The 26,573-nt window shown below is 36.6% G+C and overlaps 1 protein-coding gene across 2 annotated transcripts in view; it reads left to right on the top strand.

Annotated features, from left to right (window-relative positions):
* Window positions 1-26,573, top strand: part of LOC132151733 (potassium channel subfamily T member 2-like) — an 89,174-nt gene that overhangs the window by 42,074 nt on the left and 20,527 nt on the right. Inside the window, exons 6-18 of one of the 2 annotated variants that reach the window (XM_059560066.1) lie at window positions 59-118; window positions 3,608-3,682; window positions 5,312-5,395; window positions 5,692-5,786; window positions 6,660-6,840; window positions 11,942-12,106; window positions 12,360-12,496; window positions 15,083-15,146; window positions 15,889-15,997; window positions 22,178-22,286; window positions 23,465-23,521; window positions 24,991-25,143; window positions 25,479-25,729. In XM_059560066.1, the coding sequence (XP_059416049.1) occupies window positions 59-118; window positions 3,608-3,682; window positions 5,312-5,395; window positions 5,692-5,786; window positions 6,660-6,840; window positions 11,942-12,106; window positions 12,360-12,496; window positions 15,083-15,146; window positions 15,889-15,997; window positions 22,178-22,286; window positions 23,465-23,521; window positions 24,991-25,143; window positions 25,479-25,729 (1,540 nt within the window). The remainder of the gene's footprint in view (window positions 1-58; window positions 119-3,607; window positions 3,683-5,311; window positions 5,396-5,691; window positions 5,787-6,659; window positions 6,841-11,941; window positions 12,107-12,359; window positions 12,497-15,082; window positions 15,147-15,888; window positions 15,998-22,177; window positions 22,287-23,464; window positions 23,522-24,990; window positions 25,144-25,478; window positions 25,730-26,573) is intronic. The other variant, XM_059560076.1, reaches the window with a different exon arrangement.

Genomic DNA, 26,573 nt, shown 5'->3' on the forward strand with positions numbered 1-26,573 from the left:
TCTCTCTCATCTCTGTCTCTTTTTGTCTCTCTGTTTCTCTATTTTCGCCTCTCTCCAGGTGCTTGTTGCATTCATCAGTTTTTCAGAGACCATGTTGCTGGTGTACCTCAGCTATAAGGTGAGTCAAACAACACGTGCCCATGGTTTTATCACTATACACTATGAGACCCTCTTGGCTTCAAAGAGGTCTGGAAAACCTGGAGAGAGCTGTCTGTAGCCGTTAGCATTTTCGTTCATTACAATACTAGCTGCAAGCCCATTCTAGTTTTTTAGAGCCCTGCCTGACTTTCATTTAGTCAGAAAACACGTCTGCTTTCAAATGAACGTCAGAGAAAAAGGCTTTGTTAGTTACAGCTTCTACCAGCAGGAGCTAACTGACGCTAACCAGTCATCTTGCACCAAATCCATTCCTTTTTTGTCTTAGAGCCCTGCACGGGCCTCAAATCTAGGCCCGAGCCCGGCCCTGGCCCGAGACGCTCAGGCCCTAGCCCGACCCGTGTCCGACAGCTCATCAGAATTATCAGCCCGAGTCCGACACGAGCCCGTGTTTTTATTTATTTATTTATTTATTTTATTACACAGCAGAAGCCTGCCCTATTTGCAACAATTAAAAAAGGGGTCAGTTTTGTGTTATGTTTCTTTTCATTTCTTTATCAAGTTAATTTAGAAAAATGTTTGGAGCATTTTTTTTAAAATGAAGATTAACGTTAATCAGCCGAGCCGACAGCGAGTAGCCTAAAACATATTTAATCAATTAAGCCTCTCAAATTAACGCTAATACTTTACTAATAAAATCCATAGATATAAAACACTTTAAGCATATCACACAGACAGTTAGTTTAATAGGCCTATATGTTTATTTATTAAACCACAGTGAGTAAAATAAAAAAAAAATTGAAATACTGAGGCAGGCTCGCAACAGCGCTCGCAAACGAAATGAGAAATAGCCTACAATCTAAACTAATTAAATTAATTAAAAACAAACTTGCAGGTTATCTTACCTCAAAAATGCACCACTTAACATGTCCATTCTTTTTTCCATTAGTTTCCAACAGTTAAACGAAAATAAAGTCCAGTCAAATGAAAAGTTAGAACAGTCTCTTACAGAGCATCGTGGAGAAAAAGAATAGCATCCAGAGTGGAAGGTTTTAACCCAGTCCTCCTCTCTTCTATCTCTCTTCCCGCTGCGCTGAAGACACGTTCGCTGCTGCTGCTGGCGGGACACTAAACACAGAGCGAGCCAGTCTTCACAGTTGCGGTAGCAGGGTCTCGTGCTGTTTCCACCATAGCAGCACATCTCGTCCATCACCTTCCATGTTGTGATTGAGGCGCATGTATTGCTGTACTTCATCGTCGTCATCCTCGTCCTGCTCCACAATGTTTTCAAACTCGGCCAGCGCTCTCTTCGTTGCTGCGTGGCCCGCAACAACAGGTGCAGACACAGAAATCCTCGCCGCTGCATGAATCATCATTTTATAATTATTAGTTGACCAACTAGGCTATGATTAATACATTAATTTAGAGGCCTATAATAGCTACTACTACAATAAGTGGATATAAGTGAAGTATAATCGTGGGTCGCGCTGACGGAAAAGCGTGCGTGCGTGAGACTGTCATGTCAGTATGTAAGTATAGCCTATAATCATAACGGGTTGAATTATCAGATTATGAAAGTTATGAGGTTATGAAACGTCTATGTTTGTTTTTCTATCGTCGACGTCAACTTCTCATTTTTTTTTTTATTAATGTCTAAAAATATAAAAAAACGATAACCCAAAAAAGGCCCGAGGCCCGGCCCGCATGTGAGCTATAACGTGAAAATTGGCCCGAAGCCCGGCCCTAGGGGCATAAATAAGTCGGGGCCCGTCGGGCTCGGGCTGAAATGCAGGGCTTTATTTTGTCTTCCAATAATAATAGTGGAAATGAAACCCCTACATTTTAGCATACTTTAACAAAGATTAGTTATTAAGGAAATTAAAAAATCTACTTTAAAAATCTAAGTAAAAAATAAAGTATACGCTGAAATGAAAATACATTACAGTATAAGTTTATATAACCTATGTATGTTGATTTTTGGCTGAACTTCAGAGTGCTTTTTTGACTCATTTAATATTTTTTCATGTAATTTCATAATTACTTCTGCAGTCACTGAAATATGGTTAAAATACTAATGAATGTACTACCAAGCATTTACGCTAAACTAAAATGTACTTTATTTGTATTACAAACTTGAATGTCATGTATTTAAATACATCTGTAATTAGTTGCGTTTTAATACATTAAATATTTAATACCCTTATATTTTTTTACATTAAATATAATACAGAATACAAAAGAATTAAAATATTTATATGGTTATAATATTATAAATTAGCCCAGGTGAAAACAAGTGTACTTCCACAATGTATTTAATGTAATCTTTAGCATTTCTTAAGATAATCTAAGTGTACTCAAATGTGCTAACTTGAAAAGTAATAAATAATATTTTTAGTATGTTAAGTACTGAATTTGTGCAGGAAATTAGAGCACTTTAAATACATAATGGAAATATACTTTTCTTTATCCTGGGGTAATTATCGTATTAATTGTCAACACATCAAAATATGTGTACTTTTTTAAAGCCTAACAAAATTGTACTTAAGTGTGTCAATAAACATGCTAAGTACACTTAAGTGGCCTTTTATTTCATTAACATTATATTATTTGCAAGTACAGTTTATAAAATGTATACGTTTAAGACTTGAAGTACACTAATACAACTAAGCACACAGTATTGTAAACATTTTTATAATAAAATGGCTAAATAAATTGTTGTTTATTTCATTGCAAGCTTTTCACATCCTTAATACACACAATCAAATAATACCTCGACCCTTTTCAGAATCGCAGCGCTATTAGAAATTACACAAAATAACATTCTGTTCTGAATGATATTTATCTTGCATGTTGTAATACCAAACCGATAATGTGAGATGTTCAAAGCTGGTCATTATCTGGTCCAGACTGGTTCGTCAACTTTTTTTTAGCTGGTAAAGGCTGGTCTTAGACCATCTTAGATGAGCAACAAGCAAGCTACAAAAACAAGCTTAACCACCATAAGCTGTTTTGACCTGTTTTTTCCCAACAGTGATAGAGAGCGATTGATAGAGGAAGAGTTTGCCAGTGACAATCAATCATTCTCGTTGAGCTGTTTTGAAGGGACTAAGTGGGTAGAGAAAACACAAGGCATGTTTGTCCCGCAGACGCCGATAGTGAAGGGATCTCTTAGAGTCTTGATCCTCATGTAGGAGCACATCTCTCGTGCTCTTTGTTCTGCATTGATTTCTTGCCAAACCATCTAGGCATCTTCACCCACGCAGGACCCACATGGGTTAGACCTAAACATACATCCAGCTTGTGAAATGTGGCAGATGTTTAACACCTTAATTCAGCAACAGCCAACTTCAACCAACCGATAAATTAAACATATTTCCATGGGGGGCGAGGAGAGTGACCCTGCTTTTTTTCAATGAATCAAACCCAATCAAAGCAGCATGTTATCCTTTAATCCTAGAGTTCACACAGACAATAGTGTTTCTTGACCCTGAAAGAGTGTCCTTGTTTCCAGGGGAATGTTTGGGAGCAAGTGTTGCGCATTCCGTTCGTTCTGGAGATGATCAGCGCCGTTCCTTTCGTGATCACTGTGAGTACAACAAGCCAATGGGATTTTCACTGCATAGCCCACTCCACCTACATAACATAACATAACATAACATAGCATAACATAACATAACATAACATATAACATAACATAACATATAACATAACATAACATAATGTATCATAACATGTAACATAGCATAGCATAGCAAAGTATAGCATAGCATAGCATAGCATAGCATAGTATAACATATAACATATAACATATAACATATAACATAACATAACATATAACCTAACATAAGATATAACATATAACATAACATAACATGTAACATAACATAGCAAAGCATAGTATAACATAACATAACATAACATGTAACCTAACCTGTAACATAACATAACATAACATATATAATAATTTAACATAAAACATAACATAACATAACATGTAACTTAACCTGTAACATAACATAGCAAAGCATAGCATAACATAAAATAACATGTAACCTAACCTGTAACATAACATAACATAACATAACATAACATATATAATAATTTAACATATAACATAACATAACATAACATAGCATGTAACTTAACCTGTAACATAACATAGCAAAGCATAGCATAACATAACATAACATAACATAACATAACATAACATAACATAACATAACATAACATAACAAAATAACATAACATGTAACATAGCATAACATAACAGCATAGCATAACAACATAACATAACAACAAAATATAACATAACGTAACATAACATGTAACATAGCATAGCATAACATAACAAACATAGCATAGCATAGCATAGCATAACATGTAACATAACAGCACAACATAACATAGATTAGCATAACATAGCATAGCATATAACATAGCATAGCATAATATAGCATAACATAACATAACATAATAAAACATATAACATAGCATAACAGAGCATAGCATAACATAACATAACATAACATAACGTCGTATCATATCATAACTGAAATAAGTAATTTTATTTTACAACCAGTAAAAAAAAAAATTTGGAGTCTGACATTATTTTATTAGCGGTAGTAATAGTAGTAAACAAAAAAAAGGTAAAAAAAATAAATAAATAAATAAAATAAAAAATAAAAACTGTTATTACTTAATTTTTATTAAACTATAATAATAGTAGTTAAAATAAGAATAATACATTTATTGTACTTTTTATTATATGTTTTATTTTATTATTTATTTTATTTCCATTTTTACAACAAACCCTGAAACTGATATGAATGTTATTTAAATAATAACAGTCTTAACCTGTGTTTCTGAGTGAGCAGTCTAAGATGTATAAATGAGAAATTAAGCTGTGTGATTCAGATTAATGACTCTTGTTTGAATAGTCTGCTTCTACTGATTCATTAAAAATAACTGCTCCAACTGAGCAGTTCATAGTGTGTTTATTGTGGGTTGAATTCAGTGAGAACAATGCAATAGAAAGCTGCCATGTTTCATAATTTACATAAGCTAGAAATAACTGAAATGTGTATATTTTTGCTATGATGCTAAAAATTAATCAGTGGCGCAACAGTGCTCCTGAATTGCTGTATTGTGTGTTATAGCTGTACCACAAAACCCTTTGAATTTGAAAGAAACGAAGGTTTTTTTTCTTTCCAATCAGGTGATTTTGCCTTCCCTCAGAAACTTGTTCATTCCTGTTTTCCTGAACTGCTGGCTGGCCAAACACGCTCTCGAGAACATGATTGTAAGAAATGAAGCCCATCTTCTATCCTTTCTTTCAGAGCAATTGTGTCAGTGTGTATCCACTTTCATCACAAAGCTCTTATTTTCCTCTCCTTCTCTATCTCACTTCCTCCTCATGCCTTATTTTCCTGATTGTCCTCTGCTGCTGAAAGCTTGCTGGTTATCGAATTTGCCAGAGCTCTGGATAATTGTTTTCGGATTTTTATCATAAGTACAAGCGCAATGGCAGTGTTATTAAACGTCTCACTGTCTCTCATCTCTGCCGTCTTTAATCTCTCTGTTCTTGTTGTTTTTCAGAACGACCTGCACAGAGCTATTCAGCGAACACACTCGGCCATGTTCAACCAGGTGCTCATCCTCATCAGCACCCTGCTCTGCCTCATCTTTACCTGGTGAGAGAAAAACAAAAACAGGGCCTGATTAGGAGTTTATTTAGGTTAAAATAATTATTTATTGAGGTTGCACGTTTGGTGCAAGAAATGTTATAAGTAGACGTGAAATGTAGAACAAGGCCTTTTTGCATTGTACACTGCAGAATATGAGCTACTGCGATGGTGCTGCTGGTCATTAGTTGATAGGATAATGTTTCTAAAGTGCTGATTAATTAAACGCCATGTTGTGTGTGTTCTCTTGTTCCATGAGGTACATAGCAGGGAGGTGCTGAATGTGCAGGGTAGCGGTGCGTTTGTAAAACAGAAGGGAGAGAAATGAATGACCTTTTCACCACTGACAGCTGCATGTTGACTCAACCGGCCTTTTAACATGAGCAAATACACAAACACTCACACACACACTGGCTGTACTGAAAGATACAGAGAGACAAACAGCGTTCGCATCATGTCGTTGTGCACGTGGCTCACCACACAGTTATTGTGTTTTGGCTCGTGTTTATCACAGTTTGCTCCAAACCATCTGATGATGATATAAACCCTCTGGCTTTCCGTACACATGCAAATCCCTGCAAACCTGTCCACCTGAAAAGCCTTTCTAGGAATAGTTTATTTAGAGTTTATTTACTCACCACCATGTCCATTCCCAAATGGACCATGTCCATTTATCATGGGACACAGGTGGAAGTTATTAAGAATACTACAGTTCTTAGTGACCATGTCTGTCAGGCTCTAAAAATCATTTAAAATAACATCATACAGTTTTGGAACAAAATGAAGGTGAGTAAATAATGACAGACTTTTCATGTCTAGGTGAACTATGCCTTTAAATCCATATTTCAGCTGTTCTTAGTCCCTTTTCTCTCTCTTTTCCAGTATTTGTGGTATTCAGCACTTGGAACGAGCAGGGAACAACCTGACGCTCTTTGACTCTCTGTATTTCTGTGTTGTCACGTTCTCTACGGTGGGATTTGGGGATGTTACACCTCAGATCTGGCCCTCTCAGCTGCTGGTGGTCATCATGATCTGTGTGGCTCTTATAGTTCTACCAATACAGGTAAATAAAACACACTCAGACAATCACACTTTTCATCGTACTGTATAGACACATATATGTCACAGAATAATTAATGCAACTGACTCGGGAATGAAACAAGTCACTACTGTGTCACTACAAGTCACTACTTTTCATTTGTGGATCAAAACCAGACAAAGTACCTGGCAATAATTCTTTGTCTGAATATCAGCTACAACCCGAATTCCGGAAAAGTTGGGACGTTTTTTAAATTTTAATAAAATGAAAACTAAAGGAATTTCAAATCACATGAGCCAATATTTTATTCACAATAGAACATAGATAACGTAGCAAATGTTTAAACTGAGAAAGTTTACAATTTTATCCACTTAATTAGCTCATTTAAAATTTAATGCCTGCTACAGGTCTCAAAAAAGTTGGCACGGGGGCAACAAATGGCTAAAAAAGCAAGCAGTTTTGAAAAGATTCAGCTGGGAGAACATCTAGTGATTAATTAAGTTAATTGATATCAGGTCTGTTACATGATTAGCTATAAAAGCTTTGTCTTAGAGAAGCAGAGTCTCTCAGAAGTAAAGATGGGCAGAGGCTCTCCAATCTGTGAAAGACTGCGTAAAAAAATTGTGGAAAACTTTAAAAACAATGTTCCTCAACGTCAAATTGCAAAGGCTTTGCAAATCTCATCATCTACAGTGCATAACATCATCAAAAGATTCAGAGAAACTGGAGAAATCTCTGTGCGTAAGGGACAAGGCAGGAGACCTTTATTGGATGCCCGTGGTCTTCGGGCTCTCAGACGACACTGCATCACTCATCGGCATGATTGTGTCAATGACATTACTAAATGGGCCCAGGAATACTTTCAGAAACCACTGTCGGTAAACACAATCCGCCGTGCCATCAGCAGATGCCAACTAAAGCTCTATCATGCAAAAAGGAAGCCATATGTGAACATGGTCCAGAAGCGCCGTCGTGTCCTGTGGGCCAAGGCTCATTTAAAATGGACTATTTCAAAGTGGAATAGTGTTTTATGGTCAGACGAGTCCAAATTTGACATTCTTGTTGGAAATCACGTACGCCGTGTCCTCCAGGCTAAAGAGGAGGGAGACCTTCCAGCATGTTATCAGCATTCAGTTCAAAAGCCAGCATCTCTGATGGTATGGGGGTGCATAAGTGCATACGGTATGGGCAGCTTGCATGTTTTGGAAGGCTCTGTGAATGCTGAAAGGTATATAAAGGTTTTAGAGCAACATATGCTTCCCTCCAAACAACGTCTATTTCAGGGAAGGCCTTGTTTATTTCAGCAGGACAATGCAAAACCACATACTGCAGCTATAACAACAGCATGGCTTCGTCGTAGAAGAGTCCGGGTGCTAACCTGGCCTGCCTGCAGTCCAGATCTTTCACCTATAGAGAACATTTGGCGCATCATTAAACGAAAAATACGTCAAAGACGACCACGAACTCTTCAGCAGCTGGAAATCTATATAAGGCAAGAATGGGACCAAATTCCAACAGCAAAACTCCAGCAACTCATAGCCTCAATGGCCAGACGTCTTCAAACTGTTTTGAAAAGAAAAGGAGATGCTACACCATGGTAAACATGCCCCGTCCCAACTATTTTGAGACCTGTAGCAGAAATCAAAATTGAAATGAGCTCATTTTGTGCATAAAATTGTAAACTTTCTCAGTTTAAACATTTGCTATGTTATCTATGTTCTATTGTGAATAAAATATTGGCTCATGTGATTTGAAAGTCTTTTAGTTTTCATTTTATTAAAATTTAAAAAACGTCCCAACTTTTCCGGAATTCGGGTTGTAGTTTAGTGTACAAATGTGCACATAAGTAAGCGTGTTATATGCACAGTTTTTAGAAAGAGATCCAGATTTAATGCATTGCTGATTCCCTAAGTTATCATTTTCTGTGTGTAAAATAACCTGCAATCATAGCAATATTTAGGCATCTTGCAGCCCATGGAAGACAGCAGTTTACACATTTGGATATTTTTAGCCAACCAGTGTTGATAAAGGGAGCAACTGATGTTAGTAGCAACTGTGGTTGAGTGAGAAATACCGGAGTAAACATTTAATAATGAGCACAGACGGTCACTTTTCCTCTCATCCTTTTATGTCACTGTCAGTGATAGAAATTAGCTTTTACATTTCCCAGCGCATTTTTTCCTTTTATGGGGTAAAAGTAATGCATAATTAATTAATAATGCATAAATGCATATTATTGTTGAATTTAATAAAAAAAATCAGTTAGAACTATAAAACACTACTACTTATCAAATTGAATCAGCATCAACAAAATCCACCATTGCACTGTATTTACTGTTAAATTCAGTAATGCAGAATGAATAAACCAGAAATTTTACATTTACACTGCATTTCTAATTCTTAACTAATCTTATTATATTAATGTTTTAAATATCAACATGTTATAAAAATATTATAAATATAAACTGACTTTTTAAATTAAACGTCAAATTTGCAATCAAACTAATATTTGGGGAAAACAACACTATTGCTTGTGTGAAATGGTATAAATATTAAAAACAAAAACTCATAAAGGAGCTATTTTGCTGCCACATCCCACATTTTTTAGGCACTTTTAATTCATTTTGGATCTATTTTTGCCCCAAGCTCTTTTCAATTTCAGACTGTCATCTCTGTCCTGGAATTTACTGATTGGTCTAAAATTAGCTTAACAATTAAATTTAATTATACTATTTTAAACATTATTTATACATTTACAGAGAACCTAGTGAACGAAAGAAAGTATTTTATCATTCAGTTTCCTCAACAGTAGTTCTGCTTTGTTCTTTCACACAACTTCACATAATTTCAACTGTAAGACATTTTATGCAAATATTATGTGGTTATGATGACAAAGGCACTGAGTCGAATCACTTCTGAGTCGAAGGCCCCATGAGACGCGTCACAGCTGGTGATTTTCACAGTCTGACACACACAAGCGCACAGACGAACACTGAGATGCACTTCTATGAACACAGCGCTTTAATGATACACGTTTCACATTCCACTTCCAACATATACCTTGTATTATTGACACACACTCACCCAAACAAGTCTCGCACACACTCGCTCACGAGCGCGAGCCTCCTGCGGGGCAGGGGAGAGAATGAGATTAGATCAAGCTTGTCTTTCATGTGTGATATGAGGGCTTCCCTGCCAGCTTCCTGTTTGGGAGGCTGGGATGTTTCTGTCACACAGGAAATGGCAGTGGCTCCAGTGAGGCCCTCCTACTCTTTTCATCCACAAATACCAGCTGACATTTACTGTTGCCCCTCACACGCAGCTGGTGCGTGAGCGTTACGTCCGAGGCTGTGCTTGTTTCTGGCCTGACGGGAAATCTCCAGTATGGCTCATGGCCCGCAGAGAGCCATCTCAACAAACAGTCTGACAGTAGCTGCCGCATCCCATCGCTCCCTGTGCACACATTGCAATGCAGTTTTTTTAAGCTGTTCTATTGCAATTAAACAGTGCCCTATCTCAATTCCCAAATACCCTTTGCCTGAAAGCCACTGAATAGCAGACATTCCACATGACTCGCAACAAAAAACATTGAATCTTAGCTGAGAATCCCTTAATGTACTCAATACTGGAAGCAAAGCACTTTTGTCAGACATTTATGCCCCCTATTACACATGCGTCTGAGCGTTTTTGCACAGAAACTCATAAAAAGAACCTCACTGCCAATATCAGCCACACACTCCACAAGACAACCAACATGATCCACATCACCACCAGTATCTTCACACCGATGGTGAATGAAGTAAACAAATCAAGTACTTGAGTAAAAGTACAGACACACTAGTAAAAGTCTTGTGTAAATGTGGGGTGACAAATAATAATACACACTGAGCAGCCACAAAATTAAAAGGATAGTTCACCCGAAAATGAAATTCTGTCATTAAGTACTCAAACCCGTTTCAAACGTTCCAAACTGGGAAGACCTTCGTTCATCTTCGGAACACAAATCGAGATATTTTTGATGAAATCCGAGAGCTTTCTGACCATCCCATAGACAGCAACGCAACTGACACATTCAAGACCCAGAAGGGCAGTAAGGACATTGTTAAAATAGTCATTGTGCCATCAGTGGCTAAACTTAATTTTATGAAGCTACGAGAATACTTCTTGTGTGCAAAAAAAAAAAAAAATATTGAATTCAACAATTTGTTCTCTTCCTTGTCAGTCTTTGTGGTGCTTTCACAAGAGTACCAAGACATGCGGGTGAGTAATTAATAACAGAATTTTCAGATAAACTATCCCTTTAAAACCACTGACAGGTGAAATCAGTAACATTGATTATATTTTTACAATGGGGTCGGGGGGGAGAGGGGTATATATTAGACAGCAAGTGAACAATGAGTTCTTGAATTTCATGTGTTGGAAGCAGGAAAATGGGCAAGTGAAAAGACCTGAAGGGATCTGACAAGGGCCAAACAGTGATGGCTAGACAACTGGATCAGAGCATCTTAAAAACAGCCAGTCTTGATGTCTGTGCAGTGGTAGAAGAGATTGCAGCAGATGAACTATAAGAAAAAAATCAGGCTGCCATAGGCAGTGTTTGCTCTGAACAATGTTCTGCCATTCGTGTGGATGTTATTTTGACATGTACCACCTACCTAAAGATGGTTGCAGACCATGTTCCATGTTCACCATTGCATGCTAATGGTGTTCCCTGATGGCAGTGGCCTCTTTCAGCAATATAATGCATCTTGCCACACTGCAAAATAATTCAGGATTGGTTTGAGGGGCATGACAAAGAGTTCAACGTGTGCCTTGGCCTTCAGATTTCCCTGATCTCAATCCAATTGAGCATCTATGGGGTGTGCTACCCACAAAATGGACCAACAAATGCAATCCATTGAGGCTCCACCTCACACTTTGCAGGACTTAAAGGATCTGTTGCTAATGTCTTTGCGCTAGAGACCACAGGAACGTTGAGATGCCTTGTGGAGTCCATGCCCCCTTTAGTTTGCCCACAGAATTTAATTTCACAAAAGGTCTGATAACCCAACTAAAGCCATATGTAGTCTGATGCCACTTTGCAAAGCCGTCTTAATGAAGCTTTGTTCACTTGGATTTCCCGTAGTTTGAGCAGTTGGCTTTTTTGTGGATGGAGCGACAGAAGTCTGGGGGGAACTACAGTCGCTATCGTGCCCAGACTGAGAAGCACGTGGTGTTGTGTGTCAGCTGTCTCAAGATAGACCTACTCATGGACTTTCTCAACGAGTTTTTCGCTCACCCCAGACTGCAGGTGGGTATGTGTGTGCATATGTAAACTCGCACTTGTAAATTTGTGTACATTCATGCTAATTTGAGCTCAGACACCCCGCTGTGTGCTGGTTAATCCTCTTCAGGAGCGCTGGAAGCCGAGGCTCTTGTGCTAGGATTAACTGAATATCAATTTAATTTCACCAAGCTATTTATGTGTGAATGATCCGGGTTTCATTAGCTTGCTAGTGTCTGTCTGACCCCATTTTTCACTAAGTTGAGCTCATCATGTCCAGGACTACTATGTGGTCATCTTATGTCCCGCTGAGATGGATGTCCAGGTGCGAAGGATACTTCATATCCCGCTATGGGCTCAGAGGGTCATCTACCTGCAGGGATCTGCTCTCAAAGACCAGGACCTAATGAGGGCGAAGTAAGACCTGCTGAGTAAATGTGTAAACAATCCTAGTCACCTGAAGTGAAAAATGACTTCAAATTGAAAAGGGGTTTTTAAAAACTGTACTTGCAGATAATACAATATTAATTAACTTAATAATAATGTCAAATTAAAAGATTTACTTCAAAGTAGTTTTGAAATCATTATGCCTTTATAATATTTTACCAATGCTTTAAAGAAGTACACCTATTTTGATGTTTTGACTGATATACTTAGACTTGATAATACTTTTAAAGTTAATGTATTTTAAATGCAATAAATTGCAACTTCATCGTTGCATCATATGTTGTTACAAATATTATGGTAAATATTAGTTTACCATATATTAGGGGTGCTCCGATCACGATCGGCCGATCGTTATGCGCATCTCATCAGTAAAGCCGGTTCTCTAATCAGCGGTAAATTCTATCAGGTGCGTGATTTCACATATAGCAGCTGTTACTACACAGCCATTATTAACTGAGAAGCTGCGCAGATCCACGTTCATTATCAGCGTTTATTTGCGCATCTTCTCAGTTAACAACGGCTCTGTGTAGTAACAGCTGCTCTATGTGAAATCGCGCACCAGATGGAATTTACCGCTGATTAGAGAACCGGCTTTACTGACGAGATGCGCATTAACAATCGGCCGATCGTGATTGGAGCACCCCTACCATAAATGCTTGTCATTACATTTAGCAGTACCCTTTAACCATATTACTTTAACGATATAAGTAATGATTAAACCACTATTACTATTATTAATCCTATAAGTTCAGTTATAGTGTAGTTCACAATATTGCAATAGAAAAGAAAAAATAAATGTCAGCTAGTTGTTTACTGAGAATCTACTGTTGTTGTAGAGCACAAATTCTGAGTATTGGCACCATACTTGGCCACAGGTCACATCTTTTCCTTTCCTTTACATTTACTTTTCCTTTCCTTTCCTTTCATTCCCTTCCCTTCCCTTCCCTTCCCTTCCCTTCCCTTCCCTTCCCTTCCCTTCCCTTCCCTTCCCTTCCCTTCCCTTCCCTTCCCTTCCCTTCCCTTCCCTTCCCTTCCCTTCCCTTCCCTTCCCTTCCCTTCCCTTCCCTTCCCTTCACTTCCCTTCCCTTTACATTTACTTTTCCTTTCCCTTCCTTTTCTTTTCTTTTCTTTTCTTTCCTTTCCTTTTCTTTTCTTTCCTTTCCTTTCCTTTCCTTTCCTTTCCTTTACATTTCCTTTTCCTTTTCCTTTCCCTTCCTTTCCTTTCCTTTCCTTTCCTTTCCTTTCCTTTCCTTTCCTTTCCTTTCCTTTCCTTCCCTTTACATTTACTTTTCCTTTCCTTTCCATTCCTTCCCTTACTTTTCTTTTATTTTCATTCCCTTCCCTTCCCTTCCCTTCCCTTCCCTTCCCTTTACATTTACTTTTCCTTTCCCTTCCTTTTCTTTTCTTTCCTTTCCTTTCCTTTTCTTTCCTTTCCTTTCCTTTCCTTTCCTTTCCTTTCCTTTACATTTCCTTTTCCTTTCCCTTCCTTTCCTTTCCTTTCCTTTCCTTCCCTTTACATTTACTTTTCCTTTCCTTTCCATTCCTTCCCTTACTTTTCTTTTATTTTCATTCCCTTCCCTTCCCTTCCCTTCCCTTCCCTTCCCTTCCCTTCCCTTCCCTTCCCTTCCCTTCCCTTCCCTTCCCTTCCCTTCCCTTCCCTTCCCTTCCCTTCCCTTCCCTTCCCTTCCCTTCCCTTCCCTTCCCTTCCCTTCCCTTCCCTTCCCTTCCCTTCCCTTCCCTTCCCTTCCCTTTCCTTTCCTTTCCTTTCCTTTCCTTTCCTTTCCTTTCCTTTCCTTTCCTTTCCTTCACATCCCTTCACATCCCTTCACTTTCTTTTCCTTTCCTTTCCTTTCCATTCCATTCCTTTCCTTTAATTTAATTTGATTTAATTTCCTTCCCTTTCCAAGAAGTATTGAGCTATACTACAAAAAAAAAAAAAAAAAAAAAAAAATATATATATATATATTTTACCATTCTTACTGCATAAAGTATAATTATATGTACTTGAACTTTACTTAAAATGAACTTTAATTAAATATATTACTCTTTTAATGGAATCTATAGTTTATGCAGAGGAACATCACAGGTATAACTATAATGCACCTATGCATTATTTAATATATTTAAGATGAAATATCTACAGTATGTATTATGTATTTAAAGTACATTCATTATTAACTCAGAGTCATAAAATGTCATTTATTTACAGGACTCCACAGTCACTGCAAAGTTCAACAGAGGTTTTAAAAGCAGTGTGTAGCTTATATTTTTGCTAATACATTTAAGTAAAAAATAAAAAATACTAACCCTAAACTTATAAATGTATCCACTAAATTGTACTCTATAGTACTCGTTGCTTAATGGAAAATGTGTATTTAGTCCTAATCATGAAATATGTTAATGATCTTTTAATGTAGCAAGCTAACAGCTTAGCATGATAACTTGGCATAGCATGATGGTGGCGTAACCGTATTTCTCTCTTATTTACCCTTCCTTATTCCCATTATGGAATCTGACCCTGTTTCTCTGGCCTTTTTTCCTCATGATTGGCTGCAGGATGGATGATGCCGAGGCTTGTTTTATCCTAAGCAACCGATTTGAAGTGGACCGCTTTGCTGCTGTACGTTCCCCTCCAACTCAAGTTTCCCACCTTTTTTCCATTCTGCTTTTCAACCCACTCATTTCTGTCCATAAAATAGGAAGCAGCAATTTCAAACATCTCCAGTATTAGCCCGTTTCTCTTTCACTCTTCGGCATTCTCCCTACTGATCTCACATTTTGACAGTTCAACGTGAAATGATTTATCCTGAAGACAGTTGTAGGTGATGTTTGAGAATGTAGTTTGGATGCCTCTCACGAAACCCGTCAAGAAAATATAATTTCAACCCAAAATCAAAAGAAATAATCACTAAATATATTTAGCATCAGGAAAAGGAGGTCTAATTTTGCATTGTGGCATTAATTCCCTTCTCCCATAACTTCAATTACCTTAATACAAAAAAAAAAAAATCATTACTGTATTATAGAAGATATATTATGCAAATGTGATATTTGATGTATTGCCTAATTTAAATTATAAATACAGTATACCTCATTTGAATAAGAAAAACTCCAAACTAAATGTCTGGAATGTGGTGGGAAAAAAAGCGTAATAATTTTACATAGAAACAATGCTTTATATAATAATTATTTTGTTAAAATATATAATTTGCTGATTTTTTTCTTCTGATTTTGTGACCTCTACATGTTTTAATGAGATTCCCCTGGTTGTCAGGCACTTTAGATGTTAATTTACACTAAATAATGACTAATGGTATACTTCTGTTCATTTGCTTCCCTTTCTCTGTTTTTCTTTGTCACAGGACCATCAGACTATTCTTAGGGCCTGGGCCGTGAAGGACTTTGCCCCAAACTGCCCTCTCTACGTGCAGATCCTCAAACCCGAGAATAAGTTTCACATCAAGTTCGCAGGTCAGCGTGCAAATTGTGTTTCTCTCAGGGATGCAGGTGTAGATAGTGTGATATTCGATGCACCTCGTACATGTGTGAGTGTGTTGAGAGGCATCCAATCAGCCAATCTCCTTCCCTCTGAAGCCGTGTCCTTCAACACACAACCCACTTTATATCCCTCTTCAGTTGTGGAAATGTGGATAATGCTTTTTACTTTCCTGGTCCTCCCATTCCCAATGTCTGCTGTAGTGTGGAGGTCAATGTTGTTATTGTTACATGGACTAGAACCTAGCAGTGAAATCAGTTATAAAATAAAAATGGGGGTAGTGGGGAACACTACTGTTCAAAAAGGTTTGAGATCAGGAAGTTTTTTTTAATACTTTTATTCAGCAACAGTGAATTAAATTTGATTTTGAAAAGTAATTGTTAGACCCTGGAAAGTGCAAGTAAAGGCATTAATAATGTTAGAAAAGATATAAATTGTGTTCTTTTGACATTTCAAAGAGATTTCGAGCTGCATTACCTGAGAGCAAGATGGTGTGCCCAGCATGTGGTGGTGGCGCTGGTTTTAGGGTCAATGAGAAGGCGGCGGATGACTGGACAGGATGAGTCAGTGGCTGGGGCAGCTGAGCTTTACCCAGAGATCAACCACAGATTGCACACTATCACACAATCTGTCAGTCGAACCCAGAGCTGCTGGGTTCCTGCAGCCTTGTCAATCAGAGACATTCGCTAGAATTCATGACCCAAATGTAATATATGCGAAATACATCTTTATTTTTGGCGTAATAACATCTTGATTCACAAATGTTTCAATAATACTCATTGTTTTGGATGCGTCTTTTGGCTGATACTTGACCCTTGTAAAAAAGAAGTACATTAGTATGTGTATGGAAATATTAAGAATAGACTTAAATGCAAAGTGAATTTAATATTTTGGGACACAAGTTAATTACAGATTAAATTAAATACAATTAGTTAACTTTAAAGTGTGTTTTTGACCAACGCAAGTAGAAATTACTTCTGTTGTCTTTGAAATATGATTCCTGTTGAATTTACTGACAGGCATTAATAGTAAACTAAAATACACTTTAATGTCATTTTTATTGAAACTTGTATTTTATGTACTTAAAATATTTTTAATTACACATTTGTAACTCATTCGTCAACGCTCGACCACCATAGTGACAACAGCCAATCACATAAATTTTTCCGGTGTTGCCTGAATGCAATTGGCTAGCATCTGTACTAGAGTGTTTGCATAAACGCGATCTAATTGTTGTGTGAAAAGTTGAAAATTTCTGCCGCGAGCAGTTCCGCAATTCAGACCACAAACAATTAAGCACACTTATTTTTCTCGAGTGTATTTGTGAAGGAGTGTTTAAATCTTTAATCGCTTAAATCAAGTGATTAAATCTACAAAATATGATGATCTTTTAACACACATAGAATGTCTTTTTTTTTTTTTTACACAAAATATATCAATTTAAATATTGGCAAATCAAAATTTGGAGTAATTCATATAGATGCGTATGCTGTAGCCCCCACCAAAAAAAGAAAATATGAATCATTTAAGCAGTCTGTTAAAAACATTGCACACACTTTCTCAAAAGTATGACGCCTCTGATGCATTTGCCAAATGTTTGTTTTATCTGCTTTTATGTGCAGCATGTCAGCAGGATTATGAATAAGACTGTGCTTCTTTTATTGAGAGTTGTGGCTGAAATGACGCTTGCGATATATATACTTATGTTTCATATCTGTCAGAGGTGGTTGTCCCCTGTGGGCGGTATGTCGTCTTGGTGGTTTACAGAGCGCTAGCTTCTTGACAGTTCGGTGGAACACATCAATATGCAGTTTTTCTATGCATGGCGGGCATGTGGTGACAATGCCTGGAATATATGCACTAAGTGGCTGAGTGGGTGGCATAAATGAGTACAACTGGAGACTTGACTTCAGCTCCACAAATAGCTTAATCACAACTTAATGTTCACATCAATGTAACAGAAGCTCACAGAGTGGTTCGACTGAGGAGAAAAGCATTTCGTTCACATCTCACAGTTATTCTGGGACTTCTGGAGCGCCGTATGTTTTGTTTGACTTTTGCTGCGTTAATTGATTTTCTTTTCCTCTCCGTGGGCATGTTTGGAAATAGTAACTGGCCGCTTTGCTTCTTCCTGTTCTGCACTGTTTTAATGTGGCTATATCAACAGCCAGGTCATTCATAAACATAACCAGCATGCTGCTTTAATTAATGCTAATGGCAGAGAAGTGGCACTGTTGTTACCGTCTTGCTGGGGTTCACAGATTGAGCACAATCTCTCACTGCTGCACTTCTCGAGCGGGGCTGAAAACAGCAGCTTTAGAGAAAAAAAGAATCTAGAAACACAATTATCACAGTGCTCTAGCCTGCTGTGCCATGGCCCTGCTTCATTCAAGGTCAACGTGCGCTTTCCGAGACCGCTGGAAATGAGGGAGTTGGTGGAGGAGGAGATGAAGTGGTTGAGTAGAAAGGGTCTGCATGAGGAGGAACAGAGGTCTTTAATTCACCGTTTGATCTTTATGAGTGAATGTGCGTCTTCAAGTGCTGCCTCCACTACTTCAGTCTGACATGGAGAATAATTCAAAGAAGAAGCTTTTTTTATCAAGTGAGACAAATTATATTGTTTAATTAATAGCTTAAAGACATAACAAAAAAGAACAAGCCTTATTAATGATTGATTAACATCAATAAGCAGAATCAGTTTATTGGCCAGGTGTGTTTGTTGTGGCATTGGAAATGACAGTAATTTACATATACAGTATACAAAATAGAGAATGTAGATGCAGACAAATAGGTAACAGTTTAAGGGATCATATGATGCGGTTTGAATTGTTCCTTTCTCTTTGGAGTGTTACAAGCTCTTGGTGCATAAAGAAGATCTGTAGTGTTGTGAAGACTAAAGTCTCAAATCCAAAGAGATGTTCTTCATAAAAGGTAAGAGTCAACCATGCCCTCCTTAAACGACTAATTCAAACACGCCCCCAGATGTAAGTAAGTACATGTTTTATAATTAAAGAATTTGCCACTGATGATTCAAACGCGAGTTTTGAGCAGTGAAGAGTAGCCCTTGTTTGTCATATCTCTGATCACAAATACGATATGCAATATCGCAATGTTCAAATCAGTGTGTAAAAAGACAGTATAAGTCACTATAATCAGTAATTATGTCCCCACTGGATGCAACAAATGCCTCATTTATAATGTGTTTTAATGTTTTTTGTCTTGTCGCACTGGAACATGGCATCACAGTATGTGAAGGGGCCTTACATTTCTGTCACATGCTTGAGGTGTTCAGCCAATCACAACGCAATGGATAGCTGGACAATCAGAGTACACCTCGCTTTTCAGACCGATGAGCTTTGTAAAAATCGAGACGTTTCAGGAAGGCGGGGTACAGAGGAGAAACAATAATGTACATTATGTGGAAAAAAAATAATAAAGTTTTTTTTTTATTTATTTTTTTTACTTAATCCACATTAAACACATTGCATTACACCAAATACAGAATATAATGTTATTTTTAGCAGCATCATGTGACCCCTTTAAAAAACTATGTGTACAAGCTGATATTTACACTGGTAAAAAGGGGACAGTGTTGTTTGTGCAGGATTATAAACATGGATTATATTAAAAATTATATATTATTATATTATATTATTATATATTTATTTTCAGCCATAACTAAGAACAAATAGCTTAAAAAAATAGATAAAGCAACGTTTGTGAAAAACAATATTAGGTCACTAACTTTAGGTAGCAAGAAAATAAATAAAAAATAAAATAAATCCACAAAACCTAAATAAAAAACATATAGATAAAACAATGCCAAGCCAGACAGTATTATGTGAGGATGAAGCAAAATATGTTTTTAAATATTAAGATATACTATAGCAAACAATGAATACATTAGTCAATGTCTATCAAAACAATACTAATTAAATAACCAGAATATTAAACAAGGGAAAAATATATATTTTATGTGTGCCAGTAACATAATAAAAACATAAAACGTAAACATTTAGTAGACAAAACAATGCTTATCAAAACAATACTAGATACTAGACAAAAGGTACAAAATACAAGCCTAGTCCTCTTCTCCTTGTGATTTTCCTCATTTCACAATTTTACCTTCAATCCTTCTTCGTGCCTTTGCCTACGTATTCCTCTGAATTGACTCGGGTTATTCAAACAATCGGCGCATTCTTCTCTCCTTGGGCGAGGAGTGTGTTTGAATAGATGTCAGTAAAATCCAGCTATGGTTGTGTCAGTTGTTCCTGGCCTGTTGTATAAAAGACTATTCATATAAAAATGTAGTACATTTCACATCATTTGTGCAATGCTAAAAATGGTTGCTATCTTCTTAAATCCACCCTGTGAGAAAAATAACACTCTACTAGAGAAACATAATAAATTCTGAGCATACATTTGAACACATCCACCCTAATAAAGCAATAATGACTCTGCCACTTCCCTCTCAATTAGACAAAACAAAGAAGCAGAAAGCAACAGGATGAGGAAACAGTCTGCACTCCTATCGTTTATTTCCGAATTATATCAGAAGCCTGCCGTGAGAAGAACACAGTGTTTTTAATAAGCCACCAAGCCTAGAGGTGCTGTCTAAATCATCTGATGAACAAAAAAGGAAAATCTCCAAAACAACCTAAAATAGACCAAAGGAAAAGGACTGGTGAGGCCCAGAGAGACATTCTTCAGAGGAGCAGTCATGCTGAACGGTTTACCAGGGATTCTGTTAAAAAAATGCCTTTTTTGTTTGTTTGTTTGTTTGTTTTGAGAGTGGTTTTCTGTCCATTATGTTTTGACTTCGGTCCAACCCTGCACTGAAATAAATTGAAGTTAATGGTATAAACATAGCCGAAATGCACATCTGGAGTCAGTGTTTTCCTCAATGCTAATGCGATTTTATTGACTAATTAGCAAATGTGTTTTCACTCACAGCTAACAAGCCCCATGAAAATTGTCATTAGTGCCGTACCTGCTATTTTTACTCTGATGAATGCATTATTTAATTTTTTAACATTATTATATGTACACTTAAGTATTATTAAACGTCCTCATATGCCCTCAGATTTTTCACTTTTTCTAAACTGTTTTCCGGTACATTGGCTGGCATTTAAATGGCAGCGAGGTCTAAAGCTGATGTGTGTTCACTCGGCCGTCTAAGAGTGCAGCTGTTTTGAGCAGGGGAGTTCAAGAAGCATGAGATCTCAGGCGTTGCCTTATTTCACACTCTGTAAATGGCGTTGAGAGGCTCTGACCCCTGCGATATGTGTCTTTAAAATCAAATTCAAGGGACTGAGATGTGCAAATGTGTTAGCAATACTAATCAGCAGGGATGAGAGTTTCAATTAATGTTCTGCTGGGATTGCCTCTCTATATTAGCAGGGTTCTTATGGTCAAATAAATCAAACTGTGATTTGATTTCCAGGCTTGGAAAAGTCTAATGTTTATAGATTACCGTTATAAAGTCTGATGTATATTTTTATTTTATTTTATTTTATTTTGAAAGAAATTAATACTTATTAATACTTGCAATATATACATTTAGAATGTTACAAAAGATTATCTTTTCAACTTTCTATTCTTTAAAGAATCCTGAAAAAAAAAAATGTATCATGATTTCCACAAATCTATTAAGCAGCACAATTGTGTGAATGATTTCTGAAGGATTATGATAATGGCTGCTCAGCTTTGCATTAACGGAAAAATTTATATTGAAATTATAATCAAATAGAAAACCATTTAAAACTGTATTTATTAAATAAATGCTGCCTTGGTAAGCAAAGTAAATGTCTTTCAGAAACATGGAAAAAATCTCACATACCCAAACTGGTGTATGTTGGTTTAGAAGTTAAAATAAAATAAAATAAAAATGACAATGCAGAAATGAAAAAACAAATTTTCACACAAAAAGCTCTTGAACAAAAATACAAGCTGCATTTTTATGCTTTTAAACCCTTCTGCCTCATCAAGCGTTGTGCATGCTTATACAAACTTAAGGAAGAATGAAATCATTTTCTCTGGTGATCAATAAAATATCAATAGAGCTTAGCTTGTATTGAACATTTCTCCATAATGAAAACCCATTCCATGATAAGAAATCTGAGAATGAATATTCCTCTCGTGTGTTTATTTTGCAGACCATGTGGTTTGTGAGGAAGAGTTTAAGTATGCCATGTTGGCCCTCAACTGTGTGTGTCCTGCCACCTCCACCCTGATCACCTTATTGATTCACTCCTCTAGAGGACAGTGAGTATAAACATCCCTCTCATATAATACTACAGCATTTCATCTAGTCACATTTGAGCTTATGAATTGTTAGTGAACAACCACATTTGTGTGCATTGTCATCTGAAATATGTATTTTTGAGTGCAGTGTCACTAAAACATCCACTGTCTGGTATTAAGAATAGAATGGATGTGAATAGCATGCATTAATACATGTCCACTTTTTCAGCAATGCTGGTTCTGGAAGTATTTTTTCCATTAGGTAATTTGAAATCAGTTTTTGTTATAAGCCTTGGATCAAACCAACCAACTATGAGTGGATCACAACATTACAAACTTTTATATGAAGCACAAAAAAAAAAAACAGTTTGGAAAAGATACAAGACTGTACTTAACGGCTTTTTTGAACTACAGTCCCATGAAGCATTGCGAATGACAATCAAATGGAAAGTAGACGTTGAAATCTAAACCTGTCCATTTAAAGTTGTTGATTATATCTACAGAAACACTTTATTTTTAAGTTTATTGTGAGTCAGCAAGACAGACTCAGTACATCATTTGAAGTGCTTCAGTCATTGTCCTTTTGGTGGTGGTTTTTGCACATAACCTTGGGTAATGTAGTTTTTCATTACAAATTCTGCTGTTTACATAGCGCAAACATTTTAACAAAACTACATACCATTGATTAAAAGTATAGTTCACCCAAAAAAATTATGGTTGAACCACTGATGTAACATGGACTAATTTAACGATGTCCTAACTACCTCTCTGGATCTTGAACGTGTCAGTTGCATTGCTGTTTATGCAGGATCAGAGAGCTCTCGGATTTCATCAAAAATATCTTAATTTGTGTTCTGAAGATGAACGAAGGTCTTGAGGGTTTGAAACGACATGAGGGTGAATAATTAATGACAGAATTTTTATTTTTGGGTGAACTATCCCTTTAACAACCTCAAAGTTCATAAAAGATCTGTTTTTAAAGGTGTATATACATTATTGTTAAAAATCATTTTTCCTTTGGAGGAAATGGATGATGTTTTTACTTCCAGAACCTGAATGCTGCACAAAGATGATGCCTAAAGTAAAACACAATGCTTGTGCCGCTCCATGCATACATGTAGACGAGATGCAGGACAGATCTTTAGAGTCGTTCGTTGAACCATCCGCATGTGTTCAACTGTTATATTTTTTATTATCAGAACAGTATCTTCAGAGGCCTTCAAGCAGCGAGCAGGCGCCTTCCAGCCCCTTAACAGGTCAGACCCACCGACTGTAAAATATTGACGCAAACACATCGATACACACAGAAGCAAAGATCCCATAAACTGTGAATATAACTCTGCGTCATGCGTTTTCGTTTCTTCACCTCCTCCATCTTAACACTCCTCCACTCCCTCTGGTTCTCACCTCCCCTTCATCCTCCCAACCATTCGCAGGGATGTCAAAGACACATCAAGCGGTTTTTATTTTCTCTGCCCGTCTGTAAGAGACAGTGTTTTCCCAAGCTGAACTGCAAGCTGTGAATACGTGTGAAAGACATGTCAAAAAAATAGTTCACCCAAAATATTAAAATCTGTCAACATTTACTCACCCTCGTATATGATTTCCTTTATTTTGTGGAGCACAATGGAAGAAATTTGGAATAATTTCCATATGGCTCTTTTCTATAAACTGCAAAAAAAAAAAAAAAATATCTAAGTGTCATGCAGGGAATTCTAGGAATGTTAATCTATGTTTTGTCTCTGTGTAAATCATGCAATGACCTGTTCTTTTTAACTTCCAAGAACCGTCATTTTAACTGTATTGTACTGTAAAATTGCATTAAATGTACGTAATTGCATCTATTCACTGCAGTATGGAAATGTACCTATAACCAATTAGCAGGTTCTTACTGTAGCATTTTTACAGTGTACTACAAACCAGATGGTTTATGATGTCAAACTCCAAACTCCTAATTTGCTGTTCATTAATAATCAGTAATGGAGTTGTTAAATATGGGGCGCGATTATGGGATTTAAAATATGGTAATGAAGAATAAGCCATTAATATGAGTTTTATCAATACTAAGAAACAGCCAATGTTCTAGTAATATGATTACTTATAATCAAAGTTAATAGTGAGAATTGGTCTTTAAACTAAAATGTAATCAAACTCTGACATTATTTAGTCAACTTCATGTCTTTTCAAAACTGTATAAATTGCATTCATCTTCGAAACACAAATTAAGATATTTTTATTAAAACCTGAGACATTTTTTGTCCCTCCATTGAAAGTCCTTTGCACCTAAATGTTAACACTTCATAAAGATGTCAATAAAGATGATGCAAAACTAATCCGTATGGCTTCCTTTTACCATATTTGATTAGCTCTATGTATGTGCATTGATCAATGTTTAAATGTGATTAAAAGTCTTCGTGTTCGTCATGTAAAACTATCTTGTTTTTCAGAAATCTTGGGATTGAACCACTTGATTCATATGGATTGCTTTTACAATCTCCTTGTGAACTTTTTAAGATTTAAAGTTTTGTTGTAATAGACTTTCAGTGAAAAGATAGAAACCTCTCAGGATTCATTAAAAATGTATCCTCATTTGTGTTTCAAAGATGAACGAAGGGTTTGAAGTGACATAAGGCTGAGAGAATGATGCCAGAATTTTCAGTTTTGTGTGAACTATCCCTTCATTTTTTAGGAAAACATTTTCAAAAGGTCATCCATCTCTATCTAGGGAAGGCGGTGCTGGCTCTGTCGACCAATGGCAGCGCATGTACCGGCGGTGTGCAGCCAATGAGGTCCACCACATCAGGCTGGAAGAGAGCAAGTTTTTTGGAGAATATCAGGGAAAGAGTTTCACTTTTGCCTCCTTTCATGCACATAAGAAGTAAGTCTGGATAAAGATGCAGTGAATCACTGTTTTCATGCCAGTAATCACACACAGTAACACTGTTAAAGGGTTAGTTCACCAAAAAATGAAAACTAGTCCATTGTTTACTCACCGTCAAGGCATCCTAGGTTTATATGACTTTCTTCTTTTAGATGAATCCAACGGGAGTTACATTAAAAATGATCCTTGCTCTTCCAAGCTTTATAATGGCATAGGCGTGTGTTTTTGTTCAGCAGTCCAAAAGTAGTCACATAAAGCATGCACATCCATCATAAAGGCCTGCTGTAGCGAATTCCTTTTTGGGTGAACTAACTGTTTAACTGCTGTGGCAGATACGGCGTGTGTCTGATCGGGGTGCGCAGGATGGACACAGCCAACATCCTCCTAAACCCCGGACCCTGCCACATCATGGGAGCTTCCGACACCTGTTTCTACATCAACATCTCCAAGGAGGAGAACTCAGCCTTTGTCAGGGGCCACAGAGAGCCAGTCAGGGGCCCGGGGGGCGACTCCAGAGGGGTCTCGCAGACAATCTATCATGGCCTCACTCGACTACCAGTGCACAGTATTATAGCCAGCATGGGTTAGTCTGTAAACTCACAGTTTCATTTCAATCATAAATGTTTGCCTGATGTACTGTAATAAGAAAACCAGACAATTGAAATGTTATTAGCAATAATCTGTATATGCGATTTCGTATCGTATCACACATACACATTAAAGTCAGCATGAAATGGATATTCATCCTGTCTGTTTTGTCTGCCTAAACTCTGCACCTTTTATACAAACAACTGCAAGCTCACGTTCTTAACTGCCTTTAAACAATTATCAACTAATGGACTGAAACAGGTCCCGCCCCACTTTTTTTTTTTTTTGTATTATTCATTCAATTTTTTTAAATGCAATTAATACACACTGAATCTGAAATCATAAAGTAAAATGTATGATTTTCTTTAATGTATGTATATATATATATATATATATATATATATATATATATATATATATATATATATATATATATATCTTATCTTATATATATATATATCTTCTTTGGTAGTATATTTGGTTCATAAAAATCCAAATCAATTATTATTATTATTATTATTTTATTATTTAAAGTTTAAGAATAATGTTTTAAATAATTTTTATAAGTTTAAAATATTATTTGGTAGTATCTTTGGTTCACTTAAATAATTTTTATTATTATTATATTGAGAAATATTAATGTAATTATATTTTTATTGAGCTTGTCATTGTGGTTATCATAAATAGTGAAAAGTGAATTATTTTCACTGTATGAAAACTTTATTTTAAATAATTCTGTGCTGTTTAACAATCAAATTATTCATGTTAATTTTTCATAATTTCCCTAAATGCTACATAATACAGTAATGTAATTCAGTATCAGTAGAACACAGTAACAC

This window comes from Carassius carassius, chromosome 1 (genome assembly GCF_963082965.1).
Source record: "Carassius carassius chromosome 1, fCarCar2.1, whole genome shotgun sequence".
Lineage (NCBI taxonomy): Eukaryota > Metazoa > Chordata > Actinopteri > Cypriniformes > Cyprinidae > Carassius > Carassius carassius.